This window comes from Vulpes vulpes, chromosome 15 (assembly GCF_048418805.1).
Source record: "Vulpes vulpes isolate BD-2025 chromosome 15, VulVul3, whole genome shotgun sequence".
Lineage (NCBI taxonomy): Eukaryota > Metazoa > Chordata > Mammalia > Carnivora > Canidae > Vulpes > Vulpes vulpes.
The window spans coordinates 78,142,530-78,166,357 of record NC_132794.1 but is presented as its reverse complement, the minus strand read 5'-3'; the positions used below and the strand labels follow the sequence as shown (position 1 = coordinate 78,166,357).

The window sequence follows — 23,828 nt, the reverse complement described above, 5'->3', positions numbered from 1 at the left end:
CACGAAGGCAAAAGAAACAAAAGCAAAAATGAACTATTGGGACTTCATCAAGATAAGAAGCTTTTGCACAGCGAAGGATACAGTCAACAAAACTCAAAGACAACCTACAGAATGGGAGAAGAGATTTGCAAATGACATATCAGATAAAGGGCTAGTTTCCAAGATCTATAAAGAACTTCTTAAACTAAACAGCAAAGAAACAAACAATCCAATCATGAAATGGGCCAAAGACTCAAACAGAAATCTCACAGAGGAAGACCTAGACATGGCCAACAAGCACATGAGGAAATGCTCCGCATCACTTGCCATCAGGGAAATACAAATCAAAACCACAATGAGATCCCACCTCACACCAGTGAGAATGGGGAAAATTAACAAGGCAGGAAACCACAAATGTTGGAGAGGATGCGGAGAAAAGGGAACCCTCTTGCACTGTTGATGGGAATGTGAACTGGTGCAGCCACTCTGGAAAACTGTGTGGAGGTTCCTCAAAGAGTTAAAAATAGACCTGCCCTACAACTCAGAATTGCACTGCTGGGGATTTACCCCAAAGATACAGATGTAATGAAACGCCAGGACACCTGCACCCCAATGTTTCTAGCAGCAATGTCCACAATAGCCAAACTGTGGAAGGAGCCTCAGTGTCCATCGAAAGATGAATGGATAAAGAAGATGTGGTCTATGTATGCAATGGGGTATTACTCCGTCATTAGAAATGACAATACCCACCATTTGCTTCATCGTGGATGGAACTGGAGGGTATTATGCTGAGTGCAGTAAGTCAATCGGAGAAGGACAAACAGTGTATGTTCTTATTCTTTTGGGGAATATAAATAATAGTGAAAGGGAATAGAAGGGAAGGGAGAAGAAATGGGTAGGAAATATCAGAAAGGGAGACAGAGCATGAAAGACTCCTAACTCTGGGAAAAGAACTAGGGGTGGTGGAAGGGGAGGAGGGCACGGGGTGGGGGTGACTGGGTGGTGGGCACTGAGGGGGGCACTTGACGGGATGAGCACTGGGTGTTATTCTGTATGTCGGCAAATTGAACACCAATAAAAAATAAATTTATTATTTAAAAAAATAAAATAGGATGATGAGTTTGGAGAATACAAATTTGCTGGAAGGTACTGGAAGGGGTGGGTAACCAAACCTCAGGGGTAATGGCTCAGCAAAGGACTCTGCCTCCTGGGAGCCAAAAAAGGGTCTATCTTTGCTGGGCAGTGTTCTCCGTTCTAGCTGCCAGACAAGGGAGCGAGGCTGTGGTCACCAGACTGGAGATCAAGAAGTGGTCCTCTCTTCTATCCCTGCCTCTGTTTACTAACTGGTTGAATTTGGCAGGGCTCTTGATGAGCTCTGGTCATTTTTCTTGATGATGTATGATAATGGTGATGATGATGATGGTGGTGATGATGATGGTGATGGTGGTAATGATGGTGATGGTAGTGATGATGATAATGATAGTGATGGTGATGGTGGTGATTGTGATGATGATGATGATCAACATAGTACCGGATGATGATGGCAGTGATGGTGAGATGATAATGATAGCAGTTAGCTTATGGAGTATTTATAGTATTCCAGACACTGTGCCTAGGGCCAGCCACATATTAATTTCCATCTTTAGCAGATACTAATTTTATCCTCAGATACATGAACAAAAGAGGGTATGGAAGGCTTAACTAACCTCCCCAAGTTTTCTGGAAGCAGAGCTGGGATTCGAACCTAGGAGGTCTAGAGATCAGAGCCCCAGTGCTTAAGCAGAACACTATATTCTCATTCAAAAAGATGAAAAAGGAAAAGAGTTGAACTAGCTCATCTCCAAGGCATCTTCCATTTCTATCATGCTCTGATTTGAGGAATGCAGACTTTTTAAGCACTACTTGCAAGGCTGTTTTACTGAGAGGTGACTCCTCACCCCATTCCTCCCTCTCCCAAACACAAATACACAAGAAAATGTCAACTCAGCAGGAGTAAGGCTCTGGTCTGACTTCCTCAGCACTATATTCCTGCAGTGAGGAATGATGTCTGGCACACAGTAGGGGCTCAACAAACAGTTGTTGAATGAGTGACGCTGGAGCTGGACATAAAGCAGCAGTCAGGGAGAGAGAATTAATGGAATTTTATGGTTACACATTGTTTTCAAAGTTAATTGAAGGCAGATACTTGTTTTTCTAACTTGGAAAAATAACTGAAAAATTGAGAATAAAATAGCAGAAGAATTTGGCAAGCCTTTTCCTTGATAGATGTTATTAGGCTAACCATTTCTCCATTCTATTGTCTGCCAAGTACAGGACATCAAAATCAGTAGTTGTCACAACTGCCAAAACAATAACAATTATACTATAGCAATGGTGACAAAAGGAGCCTATTGTAATTTTACCAAATCTGTTTGGAGTTACTCATGCCCATTGCACATTTGTATCAGAATATCTTAGAGCAAGGTCTGCTTTATTTGGTGGAGAGAATATAATTTTCTTTCTGACTGGTGCAGGAAATACACTGCAGAAAACCAACTCAGAGATGCTAAACTTTTCATTAAGAAAAGGTTTTCATACTGCACCCTGTATGAGGCGACCTCATGCCAAATCACTCTTCCCAGAGCTACTTACTCAGAGGACAGATGAAGTTGGGAGGAAGATATTACACTGAACAGCATCTCCAGCAACTGGTTTCTGAGCCAGATTGTCTTTCCAGATGTTTGGCTTCCAGCTACAAAAAAGGGAAATTCAGATTTGAGAGAAAACGGATGTAAAGAGACATAATATGTGTTGCAGTAAGCAATCATTCACCAAATGCTTAGTTCACACAGGAATTTGTGCATGGATGGGACTCGAAATTTTGGCGTTGGAGTCTAGACTTCTATGCAAGACTTAATTTCAGGAAATGTTTCTAAAGTTCCCTTTACCTGGAAATGTTTTTGATGCTTCCTACCGCCCCCCAAAACAATCCTAAAAATAAGGTCAAATTTATCTTTCACTAGAAGAATGTTTTTTTACATTATCATAGGCTGCAACATTTCTTGACCACCTACTATTTCCTGGGCATTATGGGAGGTATTGGGAACAGAGTGGTAGAGATTTTTAGTACTCAATCTCAATGTGCTTCCAGGCTAGGCCTTTGGCATGCCAATATTACGCTAAAAACAGAGCTTGGATAGTAGAGTTCAGAATGAGGTCCCTATAAGGAGGGGCACTAAATTTTGTCCCATTATCCATTCATTCATTCCCTTGGTTAACCAGTTATTTTACAACTAATTTAGGCCACACAAACCATGCTGCAGGAATAGGACTGATAAGACAGCTTGGAGAAGTAGAGTCAGATTTCTCTCTGGGATTCTGACCCCAAAGGTCTTAATAATCTCTCTGAGTTTCCATTTCCTCATCTGCAAAATGGGAATATCAATTCCTACTATTCAGGTTTTTGACCTCAGGATAAGAGATTTTTCTAGATTAAGTAACACTGTCCAAAAGAATCTTTTGCAATGAAAGGAATGCTTTGTACCTCCTCTGTCCAACACAGTAACCACTAGCCTCATGTGGTTATCGAGTACTCAGAACATTGCTAGTGTGACTAAGGAATTGAATTTTTAATTGTATTTCATTTCTATCAATTAAAATTTAAATTTTAGTGGCCACATGTGGCTAGAGGCTCCCATCTTGGACAGCACGGATCTGGAGGGCCCAGAACAAAGTAGCCAGTGATTGTTCCCTTCATACCTGCCCTAACAGAAGAAACATGACATAGCTCTTGTTCTGCACCTGATTGGGAGGAGAGAAACTCAAGGAAACAAATCACAGACCCATGCATTAGAGTAAGCCCAAGGGCTCTAGAAGCAGAGGAGGTGACTTGATCTGGCTTGGTGGGACTGGGAATGGTTAGTGCAGTGCGCAAAGTAGGGAGTGGGGTGAATCAGGGGAGGCATTTCTGCCAAGGGAACAGCATGTGCAAAGCATGGCTGGAGGGCAGACCATCACACATGAGGATGTGCAGGTGCTTCACAGCGCTGAATATGGGGTTCATTGGGGGAGCAAGGGTAGGAAAGATTCAACCAGGAAAGTAGGCAGAAACTGGATCTTGAAGGATTCCACCTGTTGGCCTATAGGGAACTGAGTTTTATCCTGGATGTCTTAGAAGACATTTAAGGTTGTGAAGGAAGAATATAAAATTTGATCTGATTGCAGTCTTCCTCATAAAACTAAGACCTCACAAGCCAGTAATTGGGAACAACTGCTCAGTTGTGGATACCTTCCCTGTCCTTCACCTCAGCCCTTTCCTCTACACAATGGCCCCAATACAGGTGGCTCTTGGGGTGCCATAAGGCTCAGCCTGCAGCCTTCAGGCTGGTGTCTGAGAAAGGTCTTCTCACCAGGCACCGAGGAGTCCAGGCTCCCATCCACGCAGATCTCCCTCTCATTCACCGAAGAAGGCTTGAGAGTGTACACAACAAACAGCCCGATTCTTAATGCAGAAAGAGAAAGATCATTCAGTGCTGGGCTCAACCCATGTTTGCTCAACACATATAAAGGTTTTATACATAGATCCACCCGAATCAGCCTCAAGGCAGGGTTTGAGGTGCATCATGTTATTCTGTGATCAATGCAGTGTTTCCAGAGACTTCTAAAATCTGTCAGGATTCATCAGAGCAGTTAGCTCTGGCTCTGCCAGGTCAACAGAACAGATAGCAATGAGGATGAAAAAGGCTAAATAAATATCATGCCAGCTGGGCCTGTCCTTTGGGAAGTCTGCAAAAAGCAGACATGTTAGGTCACTGGCTGATGAGGATGACTATGCTCATGGATATTCTTGAACTCTTGGTGTAGCAAGTATGTCTGAGCACCAGGGAGCAGTGAGCACATGGCCCTTCTGGGAGTCTAGCAGACCCACCCGTTTTCTCAACTCTCAGCCCTGAACAGGACCTCTAGAAGATTCTAAGGAAATGGAATATGCCATTGCATTGAAGGGTAATGTTACTGGGTCGAGTGTGGTCAGGAGAGAACTGGGGCCTATATTCCCTTGTTAAATGGTCCCAAGGTTCTGCCCACCCTCTGGGAAGCCTGGCACAGTACCTGAGCAAGTCTTGGATGTTGAAGTGGCCCCTCAGCTGACAGCCCAGGATGGCAATGATGGTGGGGATCTTGGAGAAGGTGAGGCCCGGCTCGTTGAAGAGGAAGATGAGCTTGGGTATAAGCTGTGCCTGGTGAGCAACTTCAGCATTCCGGGGTCCTTCCCTATGAGCCCAGGAGAGAGGCAGTAAAAGCTTTTACTGGAATGAACCAAATTTGCTATGTTTCTTCTAAAAAGGTTTCCCAGGCTGGGCTTGCTCTGTGGCCCTCTGACTCCAATGCTCTCTTGGCAACTCATCAAAATGCTGTCAGACACCCATTGAATATGTGTCTACCAAGTGCCAGAGTTGCTCAGGGATGAGCCTCCCATGCCCTTCCACCCCCGGAAACTGCCTTCAAAGACAACCCCCAGTTATCGACTTTTAAATTCCAAGCCTCAGGGAAAACTAATGCTGGTCTCAGAAAACTCAGAACAAAGAGAGCAGACTCGCATGCGACCGCGGAGCACTTCCCAAAAGCCAGGAGCGCGGGGCCTCAGCAAGTCTGTCTGGGTATATGCTCTTCCTGCCCGACTCAAACCACAAAATGGATGAACACGCCACTAAGAGTCAAAAGGGAAAAAGACAGAATTCAAGCACCCGCATCCTCCTTCTTAGGATAATCACAAATTCAATTTCCAGTAAATTCTACTCCCCTGAAGAAAAGAGCTCCCAGATCTTCCAGAAACAAGTACAGAAAGTGGGAAAGAAAAATTAAAGGGATGAAGGAGGGTGAATTTGGGTGGATGGCTCCTTCTTGAGCTGTCTTTTCAGTACTAATAAAATAAATTCTGCCAAGCTCCACATCTCTGATACACAAAGCAGCAGAACCAGCCCAGTTCTGTGTGTGGTTTGTATTCCTCAGCCTAACAAGGAAGATGTGCACTCATCTGCCTATAAGTTCCTGCTATGTTTTGTGCTCTTTCTTATCACAGCACTAAGCAGTGTGTTTTTCTGTATTCCTTTTCCACAAGACTGTCCTGTCTTCTTGAACTTCCAGCAATAAAAACTGGGTGTGAAATGGGAATGGGTTCATAATTAGTATTCAGTGAGTGGCTAAGTGAAAAGATGTTTATGAATATATTCAAAACATCAAAGGTGCTAATGATAAGCTGAAACAGACCTCCATGAGGAGGCAGGTGGACATGGGTATGACCAGCCTGACAGGTGAGGAAGGAGGTGGGTAGCTATGGTGGCTTCCCTGACTACCTTATCCGTTATTCTAATCCCAGTCCCTGGTTTTCTTTGGGGACCTGTCTCTTTTTAACTCCCCTTCATCCATTCCACAGGTGAAGCCAGGCTCCAGCTTCACCATCTGATCCAAGATGGCCCAGTGAGACCCCATCCTATTGCTGACACTACTTAGTAAAAAAGAAGCCCTCTGTGTTGCCTGTGCAGGCAGAGGATATGCTCTGAGGAGCTGCCCAGCATCCATCTTGCCATCTGCCCAAATGAAGCCAGCATGGAAAAAAGCATGGACAAGGTGGTCTCAGATGGAGTAGTGCCACCCAGCCACGTGGGAAAATCTGCCCCATTCCAGTGAATGAGCCAATAAAATCTCCCTTTCCCAACCTTCTTTTTGTCCTCCCCCTTTTCTTTTTTTCTTCCCCCTCTCCCTTCCTTAAGTTGGTTTGAGTTGTATTTCTACCACTTGCAACCAAAAGAGCCCTGGGAAACGTACAAGGGGTAGTGGAAAGGGAGGTGGGCAGGGGAATGGGGTGACAGGGCGATGGGCACTGAGGGGGGCACTTGATGGGATGAGCACTGGGTGTTATGCTATATGTTGGCAAATCGAACTCCAATAAAAAAATATATATGTATATATACACACAAATACATATATATATATATATATATATATATATATATATATATATGAAGTCACTTAGAAGGAAAGTGGATTGGGAGACAAAGAGGACATAGAGATGTGTTTTCCCTTGCTGAGCCCCTGAGGGTTCTAGCTGCTGAGCTAGAGATCCCCCTTCTGGGTTCCAAATCCACCAGGGGACAGGCTTGCCCCACATAGGTGAGCCACTGGGAAGGACACTGCTACAGATTGAATTTTGTGTCACCCAAAATTCCTATGTAAAAACCTAACCTTCAATGAGACAATATTTGGAGGTGCCATCTTTGGGAGGTAAACATGTCAGGAAAGTAGAGCCCTTGTGATGAGATTAGTGCCTTTATGTAAGAGATGCCAGTGAGCCTCCTCACCCCTCCCACCAGGTGACATTATAGTGAGATGTCTGCTCTCACCGGACAGCAAATCTGCCAGCGCCTTGATATTACACTTCCAGGCTCTAGAAGCAAGAACTAAATTTCTGTCATTTATCTGCCACCCCATGTATCATATTTTGTCATAGCAGCCCAAATGGACTGAGACAGACGTGCTGCCACCTGGGAATTCAGTGCCCTGGAATGGGAGAAGGCCATGGTTGCCGAGCCATTGCCTGTCCTGGCCCCTCAATTCTCCTTCTTGGCATGAAGCCACTAGTTCTAGCCCCCACACTGCCAAAGACCAGCCTACCTTGGTGATCGAAGAATTTCCACAAGGTGGGAAAAGAGGGAGAGCTCGAGGTTGTCTGCGGTATTCATCCAGAGCTGGAGACAACAAACATGCAGTGAAACCGAGATGTGTGTAAAGAAGGGATCCCAGAAAGGGTGAGCAGGTACCGGGCTGGACATGGTCTCCTGACGCCTGAAATCACTAACACAATCTAGCAGCTTAGGAATCAGACCAGTTCTCCCAACATCTAGAACTTAGAGGGTGCCTTCCCCGGGGAGAGCTCAGACACCACTCCTCTCCTCTCCATGTTTGCTGCTGTCTGGTACTTCAGTGTGAGTCTTGATTGGAACCAAGGACACCGGCACTAACCTATGTCTGGCCCTCAGTCCCACAGCCCATGTAGCCACACACCAAATGCAGCTCATCCTCCCTGAAGCCTGCAAGGCAAATACCAGTCTTCCCAAGTTAGAAATGAGGAAACAGAGGCTGAGACAGACCAGGTGAGGGATGGGTCCCACTCACCACCTGCAAGTGATAGGATTCAAATTAGAAGCCGAGTCTTGCCTGTCTAGTTTTATGCTACTTCCACCACACATCCAACTTGTGCACGCATCACTTTCTTCACTGTCCTACTCTTTAAAACCTGCAGCACAGGGCAGCCTGGGGGGCTCAGCAGTTTAGCGTCGCCTTCAGTCCAGGGCGTGATCCTGGAAATCCGGGATCGAGTCCCACGTCGGGCTCCCTGCATGGAGCCTGCTTCTCCCTCTGCCTGTGTCTCTGCCTCTCTCTCTGTGTGTCTCTCATGGAACAAAATCTTAAAAAAAAATAAAAATAAAACCTGCAGCACAGCCCCCGTCCCCTTGCGCACAGCTGCACTGTGAGTTGCCCGTGAAAGGGAATGCATGCAGATTCCAAGAGTGAACTTTCTCACTCAGGTTGTTTTCACTCACAGTAAACAAAATGCAGCTGCTAACCATCCTGCTGGAGCCAGGTTGACAGCATGCCTTCAGGTCTCATGTCTATGCCCCTTTAGAGAGCTCTATTTCTTATTTCCTAATACTGACATTTCCTAGGGCCCAGAATTAAGAGGATTCTAATCTGGATTGCAACAGTGCATTCACAGAGAAGCTAAAAGATCTCACACTTATAAGTGAGACCATTGTCTAGAGGCAAGAAGTGCCCTACAGTTCTTGTCCTAAAATAGTATCGTTATCTGCATGTACTAGCTAAGAAGAGTGAGGCTTAGGGAGACTAAGTAACTTGCCTGGCGCCCCATGGTTTCTAATTGGCAGAGCCCAGCTTCAAAGCCTGGTCTGTCTGACCATCAAGCCCAACCTCATGTCTCCTCACCACATTCCCCTCCCCCCCCAGGCATCTCCTGCAGACAATGACCCAAAGGGTCAATACCGACCTCACTTGAATCAAGTAGGTGTCTGTGGCTCTATCCTAAGAGTGAAAGCAAAAGAGCCTCTAAGGACCCAAGTTTCTGAGGAGGCCCATGAAGGCAGAGACCACCCTTCTGTAGTCCCTAGGGCCAAATACCACACATACCACATATTGAGTACTCAATAAAGACCCATTAAATGTCTTAAAAGAGTGAATGTAAGGTAAATTAAGGTAAAATATGTGGATTGCTCTTAAATCAGAAGCACACTAACAGAACTCCAGCTCCTGTTTGCACATGCACTGCCTGGCACACACAGAGGAGGGCAACTGCCATTTGGGAGAGCTGGTGTGGGCTGTGGCCCCAGTAGGGATAGAGGTAGGCAGGCCTGGCACCCCAATATGGAAGTCTGTAGGAGGCCAAGTGCCTGCACGCTTGGAATGTTCACTCATGAAGGTAGTCATTGAACAAATGCTTCATCAGCCTCCGTGACAGGAGAAATGAGAAAGTAAGACTGCACCTACCAATCATGTGTGCCCCTGAGCCCTTACCTTTCCCACAGAAGCATATCCTTGTTTCCTTTCCAGAGCACTGGAACAATAAGAAGCTGCCACACCACACTGGAAACTGCCTAGCACTTTAGAAATTACATAATACCAAGTATCTGAATTTTGGGAAATGTGGAAAGTTGAATCTTTTGGTTATTACCCTGTGTCACATAACCCCTGTACTGCAAATGGCACTGAGATGTCTGGATTCGATTTCTTTGAATATCAAATGGATAATATGTCAAATTTTTCCCTCTCCCCAACTCTGAGACCACTTCACTCTCAGAATGAGCTGGCCTGTCCCTTCTTCAAAGAACCCAAAGCCTCAACCTCCTGTCCCTTCCCTGTTTCCCTACTTCCTGTCTCTCCCTGCTTCCCAACTTCCTGCTTCTCAACTTCCTGTCTCCCCACTCTTTCTCAACCATCTGTCCCAATCATCATACATGGAATCCACCTTTTCTCTTGTAACCCACTCTCTTATCTCCGAACCTTCCCTCTCCTTTAAGGACTGCCCCATCAATAGTGATTCTCCCACTAGTATATTTAACCATCGTTTTCTGATGCTTCCTTCTCCTAATCCTACAAGCAGACTCAAATCCCTTAAGTATTGAAACTTCCTCCCTTCTATTTTCTTCTCTTTTTTTTCTTACTCTAAAGCCAATAAGAATCTATCTCAACTATCTTGACTTCTATCCTCCTCCCTTCACCTCACTTCTGACCCCATTACTTACCTTTCACTAGGCCTGACAATGACCTTCAATTGACTTTCAAGTGACTTCCAAATTTTACACCATCCTACAAATTATAAAATCTACAACTTACACATCCTTGTTTTCATTTTAATTGATGGAGACAGACATTTGGAAAAGTCTTCTTCTTTTTGAAATTTGGTCCTTCTAATCTCTACATTTTATTTCATTTCCTTTTGTTTTACTTTGTTCTTTTAGCTTCTGGTTTTTGTGGGTTGCTTGTTTTCTTAACTTCAGCTTCAAAAGGACCAACTTATCTAAAAGTTAACTCAGGGAGTGGTGGGGTGGTGACCATGGTCATTCCGCGAGCAAGCTGTGGGAAGGTGGTGGGTTCCTCCATGGGTAATTTCTGGGCCAGGCTGCAGGCAGGAATGCTTTGAAGCCAAGCTGCCTGACCTCTGCCGCAGCATTTTGGAAGGTACAGGTGTGCATGCTGTCTTGTTTATCAGTGTAGTTAGGTCATTTGTGCATATCTCCTTTCCTTTTGTACATGGAGAGCCTATATTCCATACCTGGCTGGCTTCCTGCATAACCCTTTCATCCATCTTCAGATCCAAATTGAGGGCCTGGTTCAATTAGCTAATATTTTATTTAGGATTTTATAGCTATATTTATGAATAAGATTGGACAGGTCTCATGAATGCTCTTTTGAACTATTAGTGACTTGGTGTGCAGCAATGTACTATAGGTCATAAGGTCCTAGCACTTGTGTGCTTCTAGTTTTAGATAACTCCCTCCTTTATTCCCTGGCTCCTTGTATGTTTCTCATCTTCCTTTCTCAAGACCTATTTCCTTCCCATTTTGCCTGTCCATGGACCAGGGCTGTGCCTTTGTCACTGTCTGGTTCTTAAAATCCCAGACTTTGGGAGATGAACTCTAGATAGCATTCTCCCTGACTCTCCATTTTGTAATGAGATGTAGTATTTACTCTTAACATAGGATCATTTGGGGGCAGCCCAGGTGGTTCAGCTGTTTAGCGCTGCCTTCAGCCCAGGGCCTGATCCTGGAGATCCGGGACCGAGTCCTATGTCAGGCTCCCTGCATGGAGCCTGCTTCTTCCTTTGCCTGTGTCTCTGCCTCTCTCTCTCTCTCTCTCTCTCTCTCTCTCTCTGTGTGTGTGCGTGTGCATCTCTCATGAATAAATAAATAAAATCTTAAAAAAATTTTTTTCAAAAAAAAAACAAAAACAAACATAGGATCATTTGGAATCAGAGTTCTGAGGAGGAGAGGGTAAGAGTGTACTGGTGACTGGCTTGACTGATGATCTCTTCTCCAAAGGTGTAGGCTCCAGAGCTTCTAACATAGTCAAATGGAAGGAGGAGACAAGCTGGACATTAGTGTCTTTTCCTTTTCATAAAAGTGTTTTAACCAAAAAAAAAAAAGAGTCCGTAATAAATATTTTTAATATCTATGTTATATGAGAAAAGGTAGGAGTTAAAATATATCTATACAGTGATTATGACTATGATATAAAAATATATGTATATTATGCATAGAAAGTGCAGTAAAGCAATGCCTTAAAAGTTGAAAATGGTCATCTGGATATCTGAAGTAGAAGCTTCCACCCTCACTCTTCTATAATTTTAAATATTCTATAATAAGTATATATCATTTTTTAAATTAAGAAAATCCATTTTTAAAATCCTTCCATGACTGCAGCAGGGATTGGCTAAAGTACATATCATGTCATGCAGCCTAGCATATCCCACCTGTCTCATCTCCCAGCCCATCCAGCCTCATGTCTCCCTGCAACAAACAGTTCTTCAGTCACCCTTCAAGACACTTGCTCTCAAATCCTCATGGTTGTACTCATCCCTCCCTGTGTGTGAATAGTGTACACACCCCCTGGAATGTTCCCCCACTGAATGTATTCTGCCCGACTCAGCCCCAGAGTCCCTGATCTGGAAATATGAATGGACTGTGCTCTTACCCTACTCCCCTGATGCCCTGTGACTGTCTCCCTATGGCATCTAAGCATATTGTAGTATCACCTCGGTCATGTCCTGGGCCCAGGCTGCAGCTGTGTACCAGCATGTCTCCAGGACACAGCCAGTGCCTGACCCCAGTGGGCACTCAGTAAATGGTGCTTTGTGAACAGAGCAAGTCACTTGAATTCTGTGCAGTACCCTCACTTAGCCGCAGGCCTGCCCTCAGGGTCTCTCAGTCAGCCCTTTCAAGGAGTGTTTGATGGATGAGCATTAGGTGTTCTATTATATGTTGACAAATTGAATTTAAATTTAAAAAAAAATGTAAAAAAAAAAAAGGAATATTTGTCAACAGCAAAGCTCCACCCAAGGGATTGGGATATATATTTTTTAAACCCATATATATCTTGTACCCTACAGTTTTAGAAGCCTTTCCCAGATATAATCTGGTTTGACCCCACACCAGCCTCTGAGGGAGAGGTGATGCTTCCCATTTCACATACAAGAGGACTAGAACTCAGAGAAATCAAGAGACTTGCCCAAGGCCACATAGCCCATTGGTGGTCTCTTCTTAATTATAAACCCAAGCCTCTGGGCTCCAAAGCCTTTGAAGTTTTCTCTTTCACCACCCTCATGATTATTGAGGAAGCTGGCCAGCAGAGTTTAGAGGAAGCTCCAGATGTTCTTTACCAGGACACACACCCACTGTTTCAGGTCTAATGACTAGTCTCCAGTTTACCTCAAAATTGCAGAGGATGTGTCGAAAGACACCAACGTTGGTGACAGCAGATGACCCAAAGCCTAATTCTGCAGTGCCAGCAATGGAGAGGATGAGCTGAAAAATTCGGTGGTTTAGGAGAGAGGTCTTTTTCCTCAAGAGAAAAGCCATTATCTGAAAAAGTTAAAACACAGCAATTTCTTCATGAATGCATTCTTAGAACTCTTTCTCCTTCATCTCCTTTTCCCACCAGCACCCATCCTCAGCCCAGACTGCAAACCCTCTGCTCCCTGGTGCTATTCCCTTCATTCCCATGTTCACAGAGGAAAAACACATCACCAACTTCTGTGGCTGCTTCCCCACCCATGTTCACTTCTCTGGACTTGTGTGACTTCACCTCTTACTATGGACCCCCTGCTTCTTCCTGATAATCTCCCCCTGTGTCTCCAGGATGCCACTGTCTGTTGGTTTCTTCCTACATGTAGTTTAGTTTAGCTTAGTTTAGCTTAGTTTAGTTGTTTAGTTTAGTTTAGTTTAGTTTAGTTTAGTTTAGTTTAGTTTAGTTTAGTTTTAGAGGTAGAGTTTAGTAAATCAATTGCATATAACACCCAGTGCTTATTCCATCAAGTGCCCTCCTTAATGCCCATCACCCAGTTACCCCATTCCCCCCAAACTCCTCCCCTCCAGCAACCCTCAGTTTGTTTCCTAGAGTAAAGGGTCTCTTATGGTTTGCCACCATCTCTGTTTTTATCATTTTATTTTCCTTCCCTTCCCCTATGTTCATCTGTTTTGTTTCTTAAATTCCACATATGAGTGAAATCATATATGTCTTCCTCTGACTGATTTATTTTGCTTAGCAAAATACTCTTTAGCTTCATCTATGTCATTGCAAATGGCAAGACTTCATTCTTTAAAATGAATGATGATGATGGCTGAGTAATATTCCATTTTGAAGATAGATAGATGATATATAGATAGATAGACCACATCTTTTTTTTATCCATTCATCTGTCGATGGACATCTGAGCTCTTTCCATATTTTGGCTATCATGGACATTGCTGCTATAAACATTGGGGGGTATGCCCCTTCGAATCACTGTGTTTGTCATTATGTTCACAGTACATCAAAGCTGTAATCAAGACAGTATTTTACTGGCACAAAAACAGACACATAGATCAATAGAACAGAGTAGATAACCCAGAAATATACCCTCAAATCTATGGTCAACTAATCTTCAACTAAACAGGAAAGAATATCCACTGAAAAAAAGTCTCTTCAACACTGATTTGGGGAATATTAGACAGCCACAGGCAAAAGAATGAAATTGGACCATTTTCTCACACCATATACAAAAATAAACTCAAAATGGATGAAAAATATAAGTATGAGACAGGAATCCATCAAAATCCTAAAAGACAACACAGGCAGAAACTTCTTGGATCTCAATCACAGCAACTTCTTGGTAGACATCTCTCCAAAGACAGTTGTGATCAATGAATACTCACTATCTTTCCAGACTGCTCCAGTCACTTCTTGGATATATCTGAAATCAGACCACTTCCCACTCCCCCACTAAGACATAATTAGGATGGCTGAAAGTTGCTTCAGAAAAATCACACACAGGCTGACTGGTTTTACTTTGCAGTAATAGTGTCAAGTGCCAAAATAGTCCTCATTTGGCCTGGTGGTCCAATTCTGTTTTTTTAGTAAGCTGGGTTTTTTCATCCTAAAGATTAGGATTTCATCTCTTCTCTCTTCCCAACCTCACTTTGCCCCTACCACCCAACTTCATACCCTGCTGAGAAGACAGAACCCATCAGACATGATCAGTCCCATCTTCCCATACCAGATCCACTGATATCTGTGTTGCACTCCTTCGTGTTACAAGCAGGGTCTCCACCCACACGGCCCCTTGGAACCCAGCCCTTACCTTCTTGAGGATATTGCTTCATGGGAATTCTCAGCTCTTCTCTCCTAGCTGCATCCATCTCTCTCTCTCTCCCTCTCTCTCTGTCTCTGTCTCTCCCTCTCATCACTTCTTTCCACCGACAAAAACATCTAGTATTTCTCATCTTAAAGAGAACCCTCCCTTGACTCCTAACCCTTCGGGTTTGACCTCTATTTCTTGAGCCCTCTTCATAAATAAACTTCTAGAAAGCACTAATAGGCACAATTTGGCTCCATGTCCTCACTTCACCTTCTGTCTTCGACCTCCTCCAGATGGCTGCTGTCTCTATCTGTCCACCTGTCACCAGTGACTTCTAGATGCCAAATCCTATAGGGATATCTCTGCCCTTATTTGCTTTGTTATTTGTCAGCATTTAGCATTGTTTGATCCTATCTGCCTTCTTGAAACACTATCTTCTTTTGGATTCTTTGACAACACTTTCTTCAATTTCTCTTCCCTCTTCTTCTCAATGTCCTTTGTTGGGTTATGATCATATGTCCATCCTCCATGTGGAGAGCTCCTTATTACTTCCTCCTGAACTCTACTCTTTCTCTTCATCCATTTCTTCAATATCCTTGAATGAAATATCATCATGATGATATTGATGACTCTCACATTTATACTTTCAGCCCAGCTTGCATCTCTAAGCTCCAGAGCCATCTGTCCCACTTGGCATTTGACCTTTGATGTCATGCAGACATTTAAGACTTAGCATGCCCCAAATATCTTCCTTCCTTCCTGTCTGCAGCACACAGTACTGGTTGCCTCCTGGTGCTATCTGCCCACACTGCTTACAAAGATCCCAAGCCTTCCCAAGCTATCCGGGAATATACTCTCATATCTTGTTGGATTCTATCTCAGTCTCCTACTCAAATCTCACCCCTCCAACCTATCTTTCTCAGTGGTGTCAAAGGTCATTCTAAAGATCAATCTTTCTTATTATTGCTCATCACTTCCGAGATAAAATCTATTCCACTAAGAGTAGCAGAGTTCTAGTCCTTGTCTGTCTCTCCATACAGGTCATTGTGCACTGGCCTTCATGTCCTTCCTCCCTGCCACATGGATCCTTCAAGTGTTTTTAATGTTAGTCTGAAATGCCACTTTCTTTACAATGCTATGAAAATCCATCTTATAAAACTTGCTTGGATGTCACCTAATTTAAGAAGAGGATGATAAACAAGTTTTGATAGAAATAACAGATAGAGAGGTTTATATTCTAATTATGTGCTCAGGTTCAAACAGCAAATCAGAAAATGAGTTGAGTAAAAGCCTAAAAATTATTAAATTTACTTTTGAGCAACCCATTTAATTGAAGACCCTTGTTTTCATTCACTGATTCATTCTATAAAACCTTGATGAGCAACTACTGTATACATGTACTTTTAGGGTGCACCAGTGAACAAGCAGGTCCTGTCCTGTTCTCATGGGTCATGTATCTAGGGGGTGAAACAGACCACAGACATAAGAGTATATAGAGATCATGCCAACTGGTCATGCCAGTTGTTATGAAGAAATAGAAAGGAAGAAAAGGTATCTAGTATATGATGAGATAGGATGGGGATTCTCTTTTATAAAGAGTAATTCAGAGAAGTCATATAATAATAATAACAGTAACCTTGTTTCTTTTTTCAGACCTGTCATTTCCCACCTGCCTTACCACTCTTTGTCCAATCCCTGCTTCTGATTTGCCCTGAAGACATAAATATTTGCAATATTTCCTTTTTAAGACATAAGAAGAGTTTTTAAATTTCCCTCTTCTGTCTTCATTTGGAAAGGTACAATATATCTCTTAATCTGATTGGTTCTTTACTCAAACAAAGTATTTGGGAGTCTTTGTCTCCCGGTCATGTTTTACTGTCTACGCTGCTACAGAGTGAATGTTTGTGTCCCCTCCCTCCCTCCAAAAATCCATATGCTGAATCGTAATCCCCAGTGTGATGGTATTAAGAGGTGGATCCAATGGAGGTTCTTCAGTCATGAAGTACATGGAACTTGTAAATGGTGCCCTTAGAAAAGAGACCACAGAGAGCTCCCTTCTCCTTTCCACCACGTGGGAATACAGTGAAAAGGCAGCCATCTATAAACAAGGAAATGGTTTTCACCAGACACCAAATTGGCCAGTGATTTTGAACCTCCCACTCTACAGAACTGTGAGAAATAAATTTCTGTTGTTTATGAGCCACTATGTCTATGGTATTTTTGTTATAATAGCCCAAACGCATGGAGGCAGATAAGTTTCATGGAGGGCGGGACTAAGCCCGTTTTGTTCATCCATATACCCTGCTGCCTGGCACTGTACCTATGTCTCTTGGGAGACATTCAGTCAATATTAACTGAGTAAATAGACTCCATCCATGGGCCTTTCCTTGTCTCTGCCATCTCTTTCTTCCTGAAAAACTCAAGCAACACAGTCCCACATGTGGGGGTCTCCAGGATCAGGCCCTGGGCTGAAGGTGGGCTGAAGGTGGCGCTAAATCGCTGAGCCACCCAGGCTGCCCAATTCTTGAGTTTTAATATAAACCCAGACATGCCCATTCACTTATTACCAAAATATTTACTAAGTATCTGTTTGGTCTCAATAATATATTGGCAAAGAACAAGGAAACACCCAAGCCTTTAAACAATTACAACCTCACAGAGATGAGGAGAGTCATAATTACAGCACTGGGTAGGAGCAGTTAGACAGAGCGCATGCACAGTGCCAAGAGCAGCCAAGAGTTGGCCGTACACTCAACTCAGGGCTTAGAGGAGAGATCCCCTTTTACATTTCAACTTGACCTGGGAAGATAAGCAGGTGTGTACCTGGGGAAGAAAGGGAAATGGCATTCCAAGCCAAGGATACAGGTACACAAAGTAATATGATGTGGTTAGCAACCCATGACCATGCAGGATTCAGGAAGGAAGGTGCATTGGCTGGGCAGAAAATGGGGCTAAATAGGACTGGAAGGACAGGTTAGTGGCCGGTTTTCAAAGACCTCTGGAACCCAGTATAAGGAGCTTGAGATATTATCTCAGTGACTGGGTGCCTTTGAAAGGTTTGCACAGGAAAGAGGTCTCATCAAGTCTGTAATGTAGAATTATGACTGGTATCAATGAGATTTAAAGGAATAGCAGAAGGAACAGGCCACTGTCCAGCTGTGACAGCAGTCTAGGAGAGTAGGTACGCCTGAAGTGATACCACATAGCTTTATTCTTCTCAGATCCTGAGTTGGGGGCCAAAGAGATAAGGAGACTTTCTCCTAGCCCCCACTGTACCCAGGAGGAACCACAACGTGACATTGTCTAGACATTGACACTAGTCTTGTCTTTCATGATTTCCTTCCAGCCATGCAGGAAGGTATTAAAGGGCAGTGAAAAAAATAAATAAATAAATAAAGGGCAGTGAACATGTCTCATGTGACCTCACAAATAGTAAATAGCACTGACAATCACAGTTACTCTAAGCAGACACTCTTCTGAATGCTCAGCATATATTAACTCACTTAATCATCACAGCCCTACAAAATAAGTGCTAATATTATTTTCATTTTACAGATAGGGGAACTGGGGCACAGAGAGATTAAGAACTAGAGATGGCAGTCACTTACAGAGCCCTTATTCTGCACAGACATAATGCTCAACCCTCCACTTGAATTAAATGGTCTAGTGCTCACTACAACCCCAGGACACAGGAAGCGAGATAATCCATATTATACTATTAAGGAAACTGAGGCAGAGAGGGTAGGTAACTCATCTAAGATTAAATATCAAGTTTGAAGAAGAGGCAGGATTCAAACCCAGCACCCTGGTTCCTCTGCCCAGGCTCCTAGCCATCGTGTTAGGTGCAAAGTAGGTGGATCACACATGATTCCTGAATTCAGCAAAAGGTACAAGTATACAGGTGAGCACCCCCATTCTGATCAAAGTCCCTCTCTGCTTGGTTATCACTCAGCCCCCTGCTGTGGTGACACTGGTCTCAAGACCCTTCTGCTTGGTTTCCCTTCTCCAAAAGTTGCCATGGAGGGAAAGTCCACTAGGGCCAGTGAAGCTCCTCCCTGCTCCTTGGGAATAACAGCCTCTTGGGGAGTTACAGGCTCAGATGGGAGGGTGGGATTACCTGGTACCCACGGATGTGCTGCATCAGGTGATCACACATGACGTTGCTGGTCAGGACAGAGTGCAGGACTTTGATGGCTGCATACATGGTATGGTCATCTGTTGCTAAGGAAATGAGGCCCAGGAGGATAGCAGGCCCGCCAATGAAGTCCAGGCTGCTGGCTGCTGGGATGGAGTGGAACACCCTTATGCCTAGGTGGGACAAAGCAGCATTTCATCAATACATTGCAGCTTCAGGGCAATGGCTTTCCCCTGGAAACTTCAAGGACAAAAGAGCTGCCAGCGCTGTCTACTCACAGTAGAGGGGCCTGTGAGCCTGGAACAGGAGTGGGAGGAAAGGTGGGAGTTTTGAAAGTCTTAGCTCATTGAGCAATCCTACACTGAGTTCTTCCTGGGTCACCAAAAAGAACGGAAACAGCCCAGAGGATTTCAAATCACTGCCTCTGTCGTAGCCCAGAGTGCTGGGCAAACCACACGCTCTCAGAGCCTCAGGCCACTGGTTGCTCTGACAATCTCAGGCTCTTGTCTGCTCTCTAGGTCCTGCAAGATTGGACCTCGCATCAACTCTCCACTGTGCTCTTGCCCAGCTACAGGACAACCAGCAGTCACTAGCTATTGTTTTTACCCACACAACTACAACTATTGCCTCTGTCAAAAGGCCCCCACTGTGCCCACTAGAAAGCTCCATTGTGCATACATGCCAGCCTGATTAGTAGCTGAGTTCAGTAGCAACTGCCAGATGCAGCAAGGTGAACTGACTTCTATGCAACGTGGAAGGCCAAGTTTCCAACAGGGCTAACTCTCCAAATCTCACCCTCACTGGATAGCTGCTCAGAAGTCCAGGCTAAACAAGCAATGACAGCCACACACCCATCTTCCCAAATAGCAGTAAAAGGTCAAGGCCTGGCCTACCTAAATGGCCCACAGCTACAGCTCCAACAGTTCGAAGAGAACCCGAGAGGTGGCCCGCACAATTTCTTAGCAAGAACACAGGCATGGTACTGTCACGGGATGAAATGTTCATCTAGAGAAATGAGCAACAATTAGTCTGAAGAAATTTTCCTGGAATGGAGGAGGTCTTATTTGTGAGGTCTTGGAAGGCAGGCACCCCCAAGGCCTGGTCCAGCACTGGCACTCAGTAAGAGAAAGTCAGTGAATAAATAACAAAGGAATCAATGTCAGAAAGACTGAAGTCAAATTTCAGGCTCCGTGTCCTGCCTCCTGGGCTGTGGCTTAGTCATGCGGGAGCAGCTTTGGTTACACAGTTGTGCTGCAGATGTCCTGCATGTCACCATGAAGAACTAATGAGGGCAAGGCAGACCGAAGGACATATGGAGGTGAAACCGTCTGCCTCCTTCTCAGTCTAGGTCATCCAGCCTTTGCATGCCCCAGCCTCACCATTCTCACAGGGCTAAGTGGATGAGTCTGGGGTCCTCTGTGGGTAAGGCACCACTGTGGTGCTCAATAGGACCTCATCCCAGATCTCTCCTCTTCAGTAAAGGGGATGGCCCTCTGTCTGTGAGGGTGCAGAGAATGTAAATAAATCAGCTCAAATTCATCAATGTTAAGCAAAAGAGCACTCTCTACAGGAATTAGGAAAGACTTTACCTAGTGGCATCTTCATCTATAAACATGTCTGCTTGTTGTCTTGCACATTTGCTGTTTAAAATAAACATGGCAACTCCCAGAACATTTTGCGGTGTTGGGGGGCGGGGGTCAGTAGCATCCAGAAAAGAGAAGCTCAATAGTATTTTCAGTGTCACCAAAGGTTTTTCAAATTCCATTTGTTCCTGTTCTCCAGTGAAGAATAAAGAGCATCTACTCTGGGTATCCCTGGATGGCTCAGCGGTTAAGCATCTGCCTTTGGCCCAGGGCATGGTCCTGGAGTCCCGGGATTGAGTCCCACATAGGGCTCCCTGCATGGAGCCTGCTTCTCTCTCTGCCTATGTCTCTGCCTCTCTCTCTCTCTCTCTCTGTCTCATGAATAAATAAATAAAATCTTAAAAAAAAAAAGAGAGAATCTACTTTCTCCTATGAGCAATTATAAATAAAGGGTTTAGTCTCAGGAGATGCTAATGGGTGGAGGGGCATATGATATTTTAACAAATGAAATGGGCAGCATTGTGTATCTGTCTACACATGCACGAACATGAATTAATGTTCACTTAAGCATTGAAAACTGAAGCAAACTATGAGATCATGATTCCAAAAGAGGGCAACAGTGAAGGCAGAATTCCTACCTCTTTGGCAATCAGGCGGCTGTCCACCTCGTTGTAAGTGTTTCTGATGTCTGTAACACTGGTGATGGAGGAGCTGGCTACGTGAAGGCCAAAGGAAACCCTTTCCTCTGCAACCAGAGGCATCGCTTCCACATCAAGGTCCAGTACTAAAACAATACATCTTTGATCATCTCTACTCTCTTTACAGAAAAGAAAGTATAACCTCAGTAAAATAAATATCTATGGCTATATGGCAAAGCTATCACTGAGAGACTGTCTTAAATGTTGCTATATTGTATGTTTGCATGTTGTATGTTTATGTCACATGTTTGCCCCTATCTGTGCTTTTCTGACACTTACAGGAAACTGTGGATAAATCTCACAGGATTAATTCTAATATAAAACAAAGGCATTCAAGTTGTGAAACCACTACAGCCTGAAACATCTACTAAGGAGATGATATAACCTCACACTCTAAAACCAAAATGTTAAGTGATAAGAAAGCTGACTTATAAAAAAAAAAAATAGGAGAGAGAGATTGGGCTGAAAGTCCTAAGATTTTCAATGAGCTACATGCCATGGTAAACATTCCACTTGGAATGAGCACTCTGGTCTCCAGGTCAAGGAGAGGCACACATGCTACTAGAATGGCATGGCCTGAATAGCCAGTCAGCAAAATTTTGGCTCTAGACTTGACTTCATGGCATGGCTCTGGCCAGTGCCATTTGCCAGAGGAAATGGAAGCTTGAAGAAGACATGGGGCCTGAAGAAGAAACACTCTACAGTGTTCAGCCGCCCTTCACTATGCATACAGCTTCTGTACATAAATTCATTCATCATTCTTCCCAGATGGGAGCTGACCCCCTTGACTTGATGGAGCACAGAGAGCAGTACTCCCTGCTTGAACAGCCAGCAATCAATAATGGAAATGTGGATGTATTTGTCTGCCTGTTTAATAATTGAAGACAACAGTGTACTTTAGTTAAAAAGCTTCTTCATTAAAAGGAATGTAACTTATTTATCGCATTCTCTTCTCTCTTTCTTTGCTGATGGTATTACCTACCCATTTTCCTCCATTATGGGCTTTGGAGTTGAAATCCAAAGGATATTGTTATTTCCTTTTCTGTGACATTTTCTGTTGGGCTGTAAATTTATAATGATCCGATTACAGAGGTCTTCCCTAATGACTGACCTATGCTGAGTTTATTCTTTGTAAATATGCTATAAATAACTGGATGTCCATTTAAAAAATAATATCAGTGAGATCATTATAAATCAAAACACTCCATACCTTGGGCATGCACAGCTTGGAAGTTACCACAGTATCTTGGGCCAAGTTTGTTAATAACTTCCAGAGTGTCCATTGAGATGGCTTCTTCAAAGAGGTATGTAGGGCCAAGACGCCATATTAATGATGACTTTTGTTTCCAAATTCGAGGGGTGGCAATATATCCATAAACATCCACAAATGAAGATGGATCCATTGAAAGGAAAGGCCCCGGTAAGGCCTGAATATACAACATCTGTTAAAATTAAAAGGATGGGGGTGGAAGGGAAAGGGAGAGATTTAACCTCAAAATTAAACAAATATACCATGGGTATAAAATGATATACTTTATTGTCTCAAAGTAAAAGCTTATTTTAGCTATAAACATTAAAAAGCATACTCTTGAAGCTGAGAAACAATGCAAAAAAAAACTGTTTGCAAAATGCTAGTGGGAGTAAAAAACTGACACTATGCCTTTGGAAATAAATTTGACAAGGAATATTAAGAGCCACTAAAATATTTATCTTTTTTGTTCCAGTCATTCAACTAAGAACCGAAATGTCCACTATTTGCACATCCATTAAGTTTTATGTACTAAAATAATTACAAACATATCCAATTAGAAAGGGAAATAAAATTATGTCTATTTGCAAATGACATGTCCATGTGGAAAATTCCAAGGAATCTACAAAAAAGAAAAAAACGTGTAACTCACTAATGAGTGAGTTTGGCAAGGTCATAAGATACATGATCAACATACAAAAATCAATTGCATTCTATAGGCTAACAATGAACATGCAGAAACCCAAATTAAAAACACAACATTTACAATTGCTCAAAAGAAAATGAAATATTTAATAAAACATATATGAAATCTATATACTAACAGTTCAAAAAAGATGATGAAAGAAATCAAAGAAAACCTATATAAGTGGAAGAGACATACCATGTTCCTGGACAGGAAAACTCAACACAGTAAAGATATCATTTCTTCCTAAAATGATCTATGGGGGGATCCCTGGGTGGCGCAGTGGTTTGGCGCCTGCCTTTGGCCCAGGGCGCGATCCTGGAGACCCGGGATCAAATCCCACATCGGACTCCCGGTGCATGGAGCCTGCTTCTCCCTCTGCCTGTGTCTCTGCCTCTCTCTCTCTCTCTGTGACTATCATAAATAAATAAAAAAAAATATGTTAAAAAATAAAATAAAATGATCTATAGGTTTAATGCAGTTCCCATCAAAATGTCAGAAGGTTTTTGTAGATACAGATAAGCTAATTCTAAAATTTATATTTGAAGACACAAGCCCTAAATAAATAGCTTACGTCTCCTTTTTTAAAAAAGGAGAGTGATTTTGATTATCTTTTTA

General features: G+C 43.4%; 1 protein-coding gene across 4 annotated transcripts in view; it reads right to left on the bottom strand.

The window, feature by feature from the left end:
• Nucleotides 1-23,828, bottom strand: part of WDFY4 (WDFY family member 4) — a 286,883-nt gene that overhangs the window by 172,611 nt on the left and 90,444 nt on the right. For all 4 annotated transcript variants that reach the window (XR_011997478.1, XM_025989725.2, XM_072739274.1 and 1 more), the window contains exons 20-28: nucleotides 22,487-22,718; nucleotides 21,217-21,362; nucleotides 19,889-20,000; nucleotides 18,978-19,168; nucleotides 12,954-13,106; nucleotides 7,630-7,703; nucleotides 5,068-5,229; nucleotides 4,368-4,459; nucleotides 2,611-2,710 (exon numbers count right to left, since the gene is read on the bottom strand). Coding sequence is in view for 3 of the 4 variants with exons in the window: in XM_025989725.2 (XP_025845510.2) it covers nucleotides 2,611-2,710; nucleotides 4,368-4,459; nucleotides 5,068-5,229; nucleotides 7,630-7,703; nucleotides 12,954-13,106; nucleotides 18,978-19,168; nucleotides 19,889-20,000; nucleotides 21,217-21,362; nucleotides 22,487-22,718 (1,262 nt within the window). In the remaining variant the exon portion in view is untranslated. The remainder of the gene's footprint in view (nucleotides 1-2,610; nucleotides 2,711-4,367; nucleotides 4,460-5,067; nucleotides 5,230-7,629; nucleotides 7,704-12,953; nucleotides 13,107-18,977; nucleotides 19,169-19,888; nucleotides 20,001-21,216; nucleotides 21,363-22,486; nucleotides 22,719-23,828) is intronic.